Raw genomic sequence first — 13,867 nt, forward strand, 5'->3', positions numbered from 1 at the left:
TACACAAACATCCCAGAAACAGTGATACAAATGACAAGACATGAGCCTCCAGTTTATCTGACAACAGATATAAATAACTGCTTTTTCAACAAATAACAGCAACCTATCTACGCATACATACTGATGCTTTAACAAAAGGTTATTGTAAAAATAGCAACAGGCTCTGGCTTTACGTGACTTTACCTTGTCAACATGAAAAGATAACTTTGCCTCTTTATGGATATCTTGACATGTTTCTATCACTTATAATCTTGTAATCTGTGTGAATATGGTCACTGCCACAAAGTATCCTCATATCTTATAGATAAGAGCATGACAAATATGTTCCGCTGACACCAAAGATGTCTTTCAATATTAATAATGCTACAGTTTGACAGTATGTTTAAGGATGGCAATTATGAAAAAATAACATGAATACAGGTAAGCTCAAAACATTAAATAAAAAACACGTAAAGATGGAGCTCATTCACATGTTTGGATGTGCTATGTAGATGTGTGCTTCACATATAGGGACCCTGCACTGACTTTTGTCAAGCTGGCTCTCTTTGCCGCTCATTCTTTCTAAGCAGCATTCTAACCTTAGCCAACAGGATTTCTCTGAACTTGTCACCCATGAGGAAGTAGAAGACAGGGTTGATGACACTGTGTAAGAAGGCCAAAGGTCGGGTTATGATGTACAAGCCCTCTATGTACATCATTGTACACGGCTGCAGCCCTGCCCAGGGCTGCCGAGATGCTACTCTGACATTTCTCAGCACATGGTAGGGGGTGTATAGAACCAGAAACATGACTGCAGCCGATGCAACAACCTTAAGAGGACGCTTGAACGATGTGTTCCTGCGCTGTACAGCCCTTTCCTGGATGCGCAGCAGGTGTGCAATTTGGTAGGAGAAACCACAAAGTCCAAGCAGAGGGAGAATGTAACCAGTCAGGGTTAGCCCGAGGCTGTAGCCCAATACACTGATGTCTCCTTCCAGACTGCCAAAATCCTTGCAGCGACTCCAGTTCCTGCTCTTTAGATCATGGACCATCAGTGATATCATAGGAGCTATTTCCACGTTGACAGCTACCCAGCTCAGCCCTGTCACAATCAGGGCTGTCCGGTTCCTCAGCAGACAGTGGTTCCGTGTTGGATGTTTTATGAGCAGGAAGCGGTCCATGCTAAGCCAGACCATAAACAGGATGGAAGAGTAAAGATTGACATGCAGTACGTAGCGGTTGATAATGCAAGCAGTGGAACTGGTCTCTGATTGGTCATTTGCATACAGGTAGGAGAGGCGTGGCAGTGTGCAGAGGAAAATGAGGTCAGAGACCGCCAGGCTGAAGAGGTAAATATTGCAGCTCTGCCACTCTGGCAAACAAAATATGTAACCAAGTACAACCAAAAGGTTGCCAAGGAAACCAATGCAGAACTCGATGCCATAAAAGGGTGACAGGTAGTACCTCTCCAGCACATCATCAATCTCTGTGCAGTTGAGCACCTGGAGAGGAGAGGATAGGAGAAAACAGAGAAGGGAGGACAGATGAGGGGGAAGGGAGGGAAGTAAGAGGGAGAGGAAAGAGGAAACGAAGGGGTAAGTAATCATAGAAACAGTCTAATGACTTGGAATTGTGAACTCTGAGGACAACTTTTAATAACAGATTCAATCATTTTAGATTCAGAGCAAAACATATTCAGCACAGCATAAATATTCCATGTGTCAGTAAACCAAGACTTACCATGCTGTAGTTGTTGCAGTAGTTGCTGGTAACGTGAGCAGGGAGTGCGACTATGAGCAGGTGCAGCCACTATCTGTATACTGGAAACAGTAAACACTGAGCTCTGAGGGTACTGGTGCCTTTATATGACATGGCTGATAAAACACAGGCACTCTGAGTGACATTTGCATATTAAAAATGAAAAGATAATATAAACCAAACAAGTAGACTTTATAGGTTAAATAATAACCACACGGCCATGCTTTGTCTGGTTACCTGGCAATCCAGTATTTAAGCTGATACGGCTGGGCATTTTTCTTCTCATCAAAATGCTATTTAACAAGTTGGATGTCTGGAAAACATTTTAACTTAACAACCAAATTTAATCTGATGTCAGCTGCTCCAGTAGTTATTCAAAAGTTTTGCATTAATCCTTGAACAAAAGGCTATGGTTCCATTCAATCTCAAGAAGAAGAGTGCTCCACTTGAACATTTAAGACTCTCAAGTCATGACCAAGACCAGAATGAATCGATCAAGTCAAAATTAGACATGTGCGAGGCCCACACTGTGTGACACACCAACAATAAAATGTGGAACACACAACCCACAGACACTCTTCAAATTGATCCGAATCATCCACGTTCCCGTAAATTCGCCCGCAGAAAACAAAGGATGATTGCTCTTCGTTCAGCTCTTTTATTGCCATGATGTTTATATGTGTGTTTGTACAAGTGTGCCATGACAAATGTCACAATAAAACAATCCAATAGCATTGCAGAGGTGAATGTCATGCATGGGAAATTTACTTCGTTATCTTTGAGCAAACAAATACGAACACTTAGGAGCTGAAATCAACTTGACCGTCTTTATTCAACACTCCTTTAGTGATATCTTTGCATTTGTGGTTTTGTCTCAGTCTTAAGCAAAGACTTTCAAAGCGAGGACTTGAGACCAAGACCAATCTTGAGTACTAGCGATACAGAACAGCGATAAGCAAACAAAGTCCAGGAGCTAATGCTGATGAGGGTACTAACAGCAGTGACACTGCAAAAACTAACAACATAAATGTTTGATTGTCTGTTAAAGCGTAACTTATACCCAATGTAGGACTGGTGTTTTGATACTGGACAATATTCATATTCAGATATGCTATCACCATTTACTGGATCAACTGGATCAATTGCCAATAAATTGAACCGTTCATTTGTTGCACTGTCAGTGAAACACCTTACATTCAACTGTGCTACCAAAGTAATAATGGCATCAAAGAGTGCAACACTTAAATCAACAAGCAGATAAGGTGATCCTTATTGTACAACGTTTTACATCACCGAGGACACTTTGACTGAAACTCTAACACTGCTATGAAGGTAGTTTCCAGAGCTATTAATGTGCAAACAGCAGTAAGCAGTTAAAATGTGAAATTAAATGGTGAATAAGTAAAATCATCAATTTTGTTTCCAAACTATATTCTAAAGTTGTACTTACAGTCTCAGAAAAGCTGAATATTTCTGGTCTCAAGCAAAAATGGAAAACTACACTGCAAAAATATGCAAAAAGAAAATTTGGTTGTTGCAGCTGATACTGACCAAAAGAGCACAACCTTTCAAAGCCTTCCTCACGACTTGTTGTGGCTTGTTGTTCAAGCACTCATATCAGGCTGGACTTCTCTTTTTCTGTTGGTATTTCAAAAGAAAAACGTAGTTGTTTTTAAAAACAGACCAACAAACAAAATGGTTTTTCGCAATGCACTGCCCTCGACAACAATGACTGGTCTGGAGTCTGACTATGTAGTGTCTATGTACTCTTTCTTGTCCCTGTTTGGACATCCTGTGTGCAATGATCACAGTGTCCACAAAATAAGATAATGAACTAGTGACTTAATCTTTAAAGTCCCCTTTTTATTTCAGTCAATTCCTACTAACGCGTTTGCTTCCTGTTTCGGTTGCAGTAAAAGCAAAAATAAATACGGTGAGCTTGTCACACTATAGAAAAATGTGTTATAAACCCAGCCATATTTGAATGTTTAAAAAAATTGCTTTGTTGTCTCTATTTGGACATCCTGTGTGCGATGATCACAGTGTCCACAAAATAATAAACTAATGACTTAATCACTTGATCTCCTGTGAACTAGCAATTCATTCGTGTCCTCGGTACTTTCTGTGAACCCTTTTATTTTAGTCAGTTCACACCAACACGTTTACTTCCTCTTTTGGTTGCAGTAAAAGCAAAAATAAATATGCGTTCTGAGTTTGTCACACTATAGAAAAATGTGTTATGAACCCGGCCACATGTGAATGTTTCAAAAATTGCAAACTATTTAAAATTAGAATTCAAAATCTTCGACAAAGCGACAGCCTCTTGTCAGCAGCTCACTCACTAGCACAGTAACATACACACAACTTGAGCTGAAGAACAAGTGAGCCGCTGAGCAGTGTCAGACTCTAGCTCAGCGGCTAACAGTAGCTAATGTTAGCACAAACCACACACCCACAGCAGTGTGCAGTGCTGGGTCGAGTAGCCAGTGCGGGCTGAAAGACTGAGAAGTATGCCTGTGATGGCTGTTTTCCTTGTTTATATGATTGTGGCATTTAACAGTGTTGTTTATCATGTAAATATCAAACTGAAAGAGCTGAGAGAGCTTGTGGAATGTAGCAAACTTGCAGCTCACACACAGGCGCTAAACAGACGACACTGATGCTAAGCACTATAATGTTAGTTTTTGGGACAGGGTTATGATAATGTTGGCGCCATTGCATCACTGATTTCAGGCCTGCCCGAAAAATACTTGGGCTTAAAGAAAGGTGAAAAATGGTTAAAAGGTCTAACTTCACAATTCACTACTAAACAGTTCCCAGTCTTCAAGTTTTCAGTAAGTATATTCTAACATGTATAATGTGTTAAGGAAGACCTCTCTGGTTATAATCTTCAATTAAATGTGCGATCACTTTCAAATCAGGACAGTTTCTTCATTATCTTTCACAATGATACTGTACGACGGCATATTGGGGCCACTGTAGGTTAAAAATAGATAGATAGATAGATAGATTTCGCCTGAACACCCAAGGAAAAGGAGAACAGGGAGAGGTAGGTTGGGCATGATATAGACAGGCTACAATTCAGTATTAGGATTAGCTTAGCACGAGTCTTACATTATACTCAGGTCCACCATGTTGATTTTAAAGGACAAACCAAACACTGGTACTATAAAGGGCCTGTGTATTTATGCATTTTAACCTCAATTCAAGCTAAGATTTATTGACCCATATTATTAACACTGTGTTTTTGAGGATAACCCCCAAAACTTGATCACAACTTGTTGGCAGAGTAGGTTCACTAAATGGGTGCTTCGCATTTTCACACTGGCCATTGCAACTCGGTCTCACTTTGAAGTCGCTGAAAGCAGGCGCTACATCAGTGACTTCCAGCGTTAGCTCCCGTCAACGCAGCCGGTCAACATTATTGTTTCACAGCGCCCGGTGGTGTCAGGGCGAAATGTGACGGGACAACAATTAAAGTTAAGGCAGCAAAAGTCCAAGTAGGGTGGGTGGGAGTGGTGGTGGATGGGTCCAACAAACACTGACTTTCACCCTGGAGGCTGGTGTTTTCTTCCCATATGATTGTAAAGCCAAACCCTGTTTTTTTTTTTTCCTAAACCCAACCACGTGTGTTTGTTGCCTAAACCAAACCATGTGCATGTATAGGCAGGATGTAACTATGAGTGTTTGTTGCTGAAGGAAAAAAAAAATCAATTTGCGGTGTTGTACCAATGTAGTGCATTTATTTTGAAAGAAACTGTACGCAAAGTGTACATTTCCTGTTAAAACGCAAGTGTATCTTGAAAACAGACAATGCATGTAACAGGCTGAAATTGACATGGCATCCCAGAATGTCAACAACCAATACACCCAGGGTACCCTGTACGTCATATCTTGATGTGGAAAGTCCATGAACATGTCGACATATGACGAGGTCAGAGTGAGAATGTGCTGGCCATCGTAGTTCTCGTACATGATTTGCACATGGAAGAAGTATTCAGTTCTACAACCTGACGAGACACTGGACTTTTAACAGAGACTTTAATTTTAGTGTCAGCACAGACTGCAGTGTGATCTACACTTACTTAAGTAGTATCTTATTCTTTAGCATCGAAAAGATCAGTGATATCATTCAAATGTACACAGAGATATTCAAATAGGCGGCAAAAATGGAGCTATAGATCCAGGTCTAATAAGAAAAAAATATATACGACAAACTGTTTAATCTTCACAAACTAACCACATGTTCCGGTATTCTGGCTTTGCAATAAAACTTAGAAGGTGGCCTAATTAAATTTAGACCATGTGTAATGCATCCACTTCTCAGAGGTACAGCAGTGCATTGTTTTAAACTACAGATCTAAACCTATAAGCCTTTTAATTTGAAAATTGAGATTTGACATGCTGATTGAAAGCATCTGGGAAATCTTTAAATGCTCTTTGCACATAAGGAAAGAGTCTTAAAGCAATTATCATGGCTATCATGAGCCCAGAAAATGCATTCAATGGAAATGGAAATATAACTTGTTGCTTTGGAACACATGCAGGTTACACAACAATACCACAGCTTTCATTTTCAATATGGTGTCAAAGGCCTTTCCTGTGCTTCTACAGAACACAGCCTTATCTTGATGATGTTGATTCTGAAAGGGAGCTTACAGTATATTTTGGCAACATGCTTATGATGTTGGTCAACCTTTGCAAAACACATGACCTGCTGCTGAGAGACATGTGAGACAAAGTCAAGGAAGGCTTCTTTTTTTTTTTTTTTTTTTTTTTTTACCTTCCCCTGCAGACGCGATAAGCTAGGTATAACACAGTGGACATGTCCTTAAGAAACCCAGCACGGGACTGACAGTGGTTTGTTTGGATATATTACCCTGGGATCAAGTGTAATCCGTCAGCATTCCTGTGCGTTAGTAGTGTTAGGCTTTGTTCAAGTGGAGGCCAACAGGGGGACAATGACACAAGTCTTATTTTTAATACTGACTTGTGTTGGTTTATGTTTAAGTATCCTTTTGTTTATTTGATTAATAAAGGATGTGTCATCATTTGTGAATTGTTAAATGACCTTGCTCCAGCTTACACAAAACAAATGTTCGTCCAATGTCAACTACGAAAAAATTCTCCAACCATCAGGCAGTGCTGTTCTGGCTGTATCTTCTATCAGATCATGACAGCAGGATCTCAGTGGTTCAGACAGGCTGTATAGTGTTCCTGAGACGTGCTTTAAAGTCAGGTTGATGTGAGGACACAGATGTGGCGCAACACATTTTGTTGTGTCATCTTCACTTGCCTAACTTTTGGTTTTATGTTTAATCTTTAATACATTTCCTGGTTTCCTGCAGTGTGATATGTAAATAAAGTTTGCCTCCTCTCGTCTTGCCTCACTTTGTTAAAGCAGAGATCAGCACATTTTTCTTTCAGCTAGAGAGAACGGAAGACGCCATAGGTTGAATTGGATAAATCATCTAATCATATGTTCAATAATTCCTTATCATTTTTTTAATATAGCACCATGCACATGTTTTTAGCATTTTATATAATAAGAGTGCCCTCTAGTGACAGACTACAAAGACAACATATCAGTGCTGCACACATACCCAGTCTCCGTTGCTAATTGTATTTATATGTCAGTAAAGCATTACTCAGTATTCATGTTGGAGGTAAAAGAGAAAAACACAAGGAGCCCAGGGACCTGAAAGACACTCAGGATTTGAAGCTCCCAGTCACCAAACACTGCTCTTCCCTTACATTTTTTATAGACTTCATATGACCTTCAATAATTCCTAGCCCTGCAGAGAGAGTCTGGATTCTGGCCAATACATCATCCCCTCTAACACCAACAAGTGCCATATTTCTTCATAACCTTATTTCAGACAAATAGGCCGAGACTTCAGCGGGTGAATTAACTTAAAACTAAAGAGTCACAAAGTGTGCACATGTCTAGGTTTGAGCCATTCTTCAAGGGTAACTCTTGTGTTTTTCATCCTGGACCCTTTTTTCCCATGTTTGTGTCTAATTGACGAATGGAGACAACGGTCTTTTAAATTGGTCCAGTATTGACTGGGAGCTTTACAGCTGGCAGCAGCGAAACAGGCTGTAATTTAATAACAACAGGCAATTCTGTGCTGCTAATGTACGTCCAGTAAGAGTGCTTGTTTTGATCACTGAGAGGCTCAGATGACTATAACAACTGACAGCATTATGGGAAGTATCCCTACAGAGATAGACGGTCTTTTTTAGTTTAGCCAGAAACAGCCCCCAAACAATGCTATTGCCAAACCCACCAGAGTCCATTTCAATAAACATTATTTTCTCACTGTAAAACTTCATTCAAAGCCGACAAAAACAAAATAAAACTTACAAAAATCGTCTTGGTTCGTCTGTCCAGGCTCCAACAATCCCCAGCTCTGCTTTGGCTGAAATAAACCCCTTAATTCACCCGGTTAGCTGTGAAGCTGACTCTAAACACGCTTAAATTACTGTTCATTTAAATGGAATCTGATGTGTTTGCCAATAGCAATTTTGGGGCTGTTTAAACAAAAAGGATTTATACTCTTTAACAAAAAGGTCAGCCTCAGTAGGGATTCTTTCCATGATGTTGTCCGACACTTATAATAACACTCTGAGCCTGTCAGTGACAAATACAACCACTTTAAGTGAGTGTAAATTAACAGGGTGAACATGCCAAAAAGTGTTGTTCCCATTAGATACATAGACACGAAACCGTGGGAACATATCGTCCGTGTTGAAAAATACTGAAGTAACTCTCCAGAATTGTAAGCTACAGTGACAATACAGTACACTGTGCACGTAAACAGTGTGACCACATCACCATCATCAGCAGTTTCATGTGTCTGCAATTTGTGACCAGTTCAGCTAAAGGGATTTTGTTTTTGTGTTTCATTTAAACAATTCTCAGAGTCCGAAAGAAGTAAAATCAGACAATAATTCACAAGAGAAAAAATAAAGGCAAGAGGGAAACCTGCAAACCTTTGTGTTGCTGATGTTTCTGCTGCTCTTATCTCTTGTTACACCTCTCACAACCACTCAGATCTGTCTTGTGACGCATTATGGCAGACAGTCCCAACAGCTACTGCTCTTAACTACCTCGAAAGTGTTCCCATACATTTAAAGTTGTATGCAGTCACCGGGAAACACAGTAGTGTCCCTACTCCTGTTACTGAGAGAGAGCCCATGGAACTATGCAAATTAAAATCCTCATCCAAGTGAGATCAACCACAAAAAGGATGTCATACACAGCACATTTATTCCAGTAGTGCACTTCATGCTCCTGCCCTGTCACACATCATGGGATACACATTCAACCCAGCAGAGGGCAGTATTAGCCCAAAGCTCAGACAGTGGTCTAAACTCCACAAGTGTCCGACCTTATGTTTGTGGAAAATTACACTGATGACATTATGTAGCAAGAAAATAAAACACAAAATAAAACAAATGAGATCAAATTAACTGATGTCATGCTTGACAGTTATACGTCAATTTGAGCGGTAAGTGGGGGACAATGCAGGAGAGCAGGTCCTAAATTGTTGCCAGCTGAATGGAAATGAAGTCAGAAAAAAGGGAACAGAATGAGGAACAGTGAGTCAGAAGAGAAACAGAGACAGAGCTTGTGATGGGCTAGTTAGTGGAGGGTGGAGCTGTGTCAATCAGTGTGTCACAGTGCCCTCATCAGTTGCGATTGTGTGTGTGAGTGTGTGTGTGTGTGTGTGTATGACTGTGTGTGAAATGAAGAAATAAAAAGGCGATTGACTGTATCTGCTAGTTTCACTTGTGCTCATTCCTTCCCCTCCTCCGCAGATGGGCTATTTGTCCCAAATTTACCCTGACGTGCAAGCACACACACACGCGCGCGTGCACAGAAGGTGCGAGTGAGAGAAACGACCTAAACAAGTGACCTAAAAGAACCAAAAATCAATTATGCTGAGAGAACAAGAGTAAATGATTTGTCCTGACTGCAGTTATTGTGTATTATTTTAACCAGACTGTCATGTTAACACATACGAGTGAGTGTGTGTCCTGTGCTGTGAGTGAGTGTTCCCATTAGCTCCTGTAGCTTAAAATGTCCCAGTTCTGAAGGTGACACACTTACAGCTTTATCACTACAACTCTGCACTAATTATCAACGTGGTTCACATTTGACAGTGAGTTAATTGGATCAGAGCTGATGTAGAGCGGAGGCTTAGGGGTGTTTGGTGTGTATCACATGAGATGGAGGCAGAGAAAGTGAGGGGTTGCATCTTTTTTACTGCATAACGGTAGGGCTGTTGAGTTATGTCCAAAAGCTGTAAATGCAGCATAAAGTTCTCTCCGCACTATCTGTGCTCTCTAGATGACCTATCTCTTCTCCTCTTTTCAGCTCTTAGTTTTTATTTATTTTGTTTTATTTTACTCTCCCCCATTGTCTCATATCTTCCTTTATGATCATTTCAACCTTTTCTCTCCCTCTCTCACACATCCTCTCTTCTTATTTTTCTTCCAAACTTCGAATTCAAATGTTCTCGTAGGCTGGAGTCAGAGAGTGTTTCAATAATTCATCCAGTGTTTGTTTGAGCAGCCGCACGTTCAGACAGGGGCGAGATTGAGGGCTTCACCTGCTCTCGTCTCTTCATTGGGGTCACAGCCATGACCGGTTATGCAAACTGGTTTTAAACAATGTCCTTAAAAGCTCCCATAGTCCTTGTTTTTTATGTTTCGAACATGCGTGGCCATTGTGTCCTGCTGAAACGCGATCATTAGCTGTGGAAATATACCGATAGCTATTGCTTTTTGGCCAATTTACAGTTTCACTTCAGTGAGAGGAGCAGTTAGGCTCATGCTGTTTTATCTGTCAAAGACACTGTCAAATTAAGCCCCCTTTCCTCTTTTCTCCTCACCACAGCAGAAAGAAAATAAAACTCAACTCTAACGAAGGATGTAATTGTCAGACTTCGGCATCAAGTTAAATTCCAGGGATATTTCTTTCTCCAAAATTGCAGTTTGTGGTTAGTAAAGGCCCTTAAAATATGGCGTAGAGAAAGAATTCATACAGCGATATTTTGCATGGCAATATTGTGTTAATACACAAATGTCAAGTACTGATTTTTTTGTTATAAAAATTATTAATATTTCAAATACAATTGACACTTTTGGTAACTTACTAGAGTGAAAGCATTTGCTTTTTTAGTCTATTGAATATATTTTATTACAATAAAAATAACCAAGGTACACTGAATAGATTGAAAACTTATTAGATAAAACAGATATTGACAGCGTTTTCCTTTGCTAATAAAAGGTCATAAAACACAATTTATCACAACATACTCTATATTACTCACCATATTGTCAACTGTTAAAAATCACAATACCTTTGTACCAGCCTCACACAGAGAAGATACACCTGGTGGCACAACCTACTTACAGTAAGTGCTTGGCAGCAGAGCTTGAGACCAAGGCCTCTAGTTTCCCGGCGCAGCGCAGCGTGGCGAACCCCGCGCAGAGCTAGTTTCGAGCAGTGCGACCTGAGGCGCGCTCAGTTTGGTAGTTTGGCAGACCGAGGTGAGATGGGTGTGGTGGCGCAGCAGGGGGAGGTGCTGACAGATCCGGCTTGGCGCAGTGACAGTTTTGTGCCAAAAGGCTTCGCCGAAAGTGCGCTAAAAGCTTGCCAGCTGAAACCAGGTCTACTGTCAGCACAGGCGGAGTGCAGCCGGTGTAAGCCGAAGTTTGGCTGACCGCCGCACAGTGCGCACACATCACCAAAACCTCACAGGCAGGTTTCCAGAATGTCAGGCACATTAACAATGCAATAAATACCCCAAAAAAAACACTATTCAATGCAACTATCTGCAATCAGCACATAAATGTATCTCTATATCGACTGTCCTGTCACACGTGATGTCAGATCAAAGGGGATTAGCACCGTTTGGCATGTTTGGCACGCGTAATGGAAACCCGTGGAGGTCTGCTCACAGTTCCGTATATTCGGACACTGGGAGCTTGGACCTCCCGGACCAAAACCCAAAACATCAGTTTCCTCCTGGGAGAAGTTTGGCCATCTGACGCTGCTGCTCTCTTCTGCCATGGCGAATTGAGTAAACTCTCATTACATTACATTGTGAATAGGCTGTGTAAAACCCACTCCACGCCTTCTCTCCTCCCTCTTTCCAACTTGCGCCGGTAGGAGGGACGGAGGTGGGAAAGAGGAGTAGCTGCGCCAGCACGCACGTTGTGCCAAACTTGCAAACTCCGCCTGGCCACACCCAGTTGGCGAAGCGCAGGTGCGCTGCGCCTCCGCCTCGCCCGGTCTGTGAAACTAGAGGCCCAAGAGGTTAACCACCAAAACCATGTGTCTCAGTCTACAGGATAAGTTCCAACAGCTGGGAAATCCACGCTAATTTGGGCCAGCATCTCATAGTTCCACTTGAGATAGCAGCATCCAGCTTACGACCAGACCTGGTCTTCTGGTCGAAGTCCTGTCAGCATTCTTTCCCCATCGAACTAACTGTCCCTTGGGAGGATGCCATGGAGGAGGCATTTGAACCTAGAGATTGCAATATGCTAACTACAGCAACGAGTAGAGGCTGGGAAGCTGAGGTGCGACCGATCGAGGTGGGCTGCAGAGGCTTCGTCGCTAGATCCACTGCAAGGCTCCTCAAGAAACTGGGACTAACAGGCAGGCCCAGAGGAAAGTGGTCAAGGATCTGGCCAGTACAGCTGAGAGGTGCAGTCAGTGGCTCTGTCTGAAGAAAACGGATCTCATCTGGGCCCCGAGGTGACTATGGTGGAGCCAACCTTCTGACACACACCCAGGCCTGACCAGCCCGTGGCGAGCCTGCCTCAATGGAGGGTGTCTTTTGATAAAGGCCGAAACACCCGATGAGGTTGAGGTGCACAACTGGTGACGTTTCAGGGTGTGGCTCTGCCGGGTGGTCATGGCCCAAACACCGATGCTCTGGCATGACGCGTGCTGAAACTCCAGGGATTGTAGCACCAAGTCCTTAGTGATGAATCTATAAGTGTTATGAGAATATCGTATTGTGGGATTCTGGTAATTTCCAACCCTACTTTAAACCACAAAACTGTAATAAATTACTGCAATTTAGATTATAAGTACTGCAGTCAATACTGAAGAGAATAACTATGTCATCCAGAAGATAATCCACATTATATGTTTGCCTACAGTTGATCAGGTCAAAACTGTAAGACTGTATACTTTAGCATGTTGCTAACCTTTTGGGAGGAAAAAAAACCTACTGTGACGCCCTAATGAAAAGTGACAAGGTGACAAGTCAGCTGACGAGGCAACGAAACCAACTCATGTCAGGTCATTCTCTCTCACAGAAAATAGCCAGGACCCCTTCATGTTCTATTGTGTTAATTCTTATAGGTGGTCTCACACCTTCACCCCCTCTCAGCGTGAACCCTGTGCCTCCTGCATGCTTTTTTGTATTCTTTGCTGTGCTGTGGATCTATTTCATTTTCAGTCACGGCAGCTCTGGAGGCTTGTTTTACACACGCTGGTGGTGTATGCTGTGTCAGGCTTTCTCAGCGTTACTGATATGAATGCCTGTGCTGTCTACTGGGACGTATAAATTCAAAACCACCGTCAGGTCAGCTAACCGTCAGCTAATCGCTACGCTAGTCACTGGACACGTTGCAGAGCTAAGACTTCCTGGCCTCGGCAGGGTCTAATATCTAACCATGCCATGTTTTCCCTTCAGCTACTGATAGCCAGCTCTTAGGGTCACTCAAGCACAACTAATGTCAGACTGAGGCTATATCCAGACGCTTTACATGTGTGTGTGTGAAGCTCACACAGTGCTGCTCTGCTGTGTGTCTGGCCCAAAGTGGATTTCAAGATAATGTTAGTGCATGGATACTTTTTCATACAGTGAACAACCAGAATTGCAGAAAGCAGCTGCCTGTGTTTAATTTTCCTAAACAGTAGCTTGAGTGAGCCTTTGTGGATTTTTTCACAAGCTATGAAACTTGTTTCCGGCATTAAACTGGCAGCTGTGTGACACGCGAGGGTGCACTGCGCACTGCAACATCTGTGTGTGATTTAGCAGTTGCGTCCTTGTCAGAGTTCAAGTGAATCGCCACCATTCATTTCAGCAGGTGGCAGTTT

At 42.0% G+C, this 13,867-nt stretch overlaps 1 protein-coding gene across 4 annotated transcripts; it reads right to left on the reverse strand.

The window, feature by feature from the left end:
* On the reverse strand, positions 1–8,149 carry LOC125889360 (succinate receptor 1-like). 4 transcript variants are annotated; one of them, XM_049577257.1, is made up of 3 exons: positions 8,105–8,149; positions 1,720–1,799; positions 1–1,481 (listed from the first exon to the last, which is right to left on the reverse strand). In XM_049577257.1, the coding sequence occupies exons 2-3, from the start codon at positions 1,720–1,722 to the stop codon at positions 531–533; spliced, it is 954 nt and encodes a 317-aa protein (XP_049433214.1). In that variant the 5' UTR covers positions 1,723–1,799; positions 8,105–8,149; the 3' UTR covers positions 1–530. The 4 variants fall into 4 exon arrangements, with proteins under 4 accessions (XP_049433214.1, XP_049433215.1, XP_049433213.1 ...); XM_049577258.1 differs by lacking the exon at positions 8,105–8,149 and adding an exon at positions 3,289–3,974; XM_049577256.1 differs by lacking the exon at positions 8,105–8,149 and adding an exon at positions 3,188–3,974.
* Between the last annotated feature and the right edge of the window lie 5,718 nt (positions 8,150–13,867).

The sequence above is a fragment of the Epinephelus fuscoguttatus genome, linkage group LG5, assembly GCF_011397635.1.
Source record: "Epinephelus fuscoguttatus linkage group LG5, E.fuscoguttatus.final_Chr_v1".
Classification (NCBI taxonomy): domain Eukaryota; kingdom Metazoa; phylum Chordata; class Actinopteri; order Perciformes; family Serranidae; genus Epinephelus; species Epinephelus fuscoguttatus.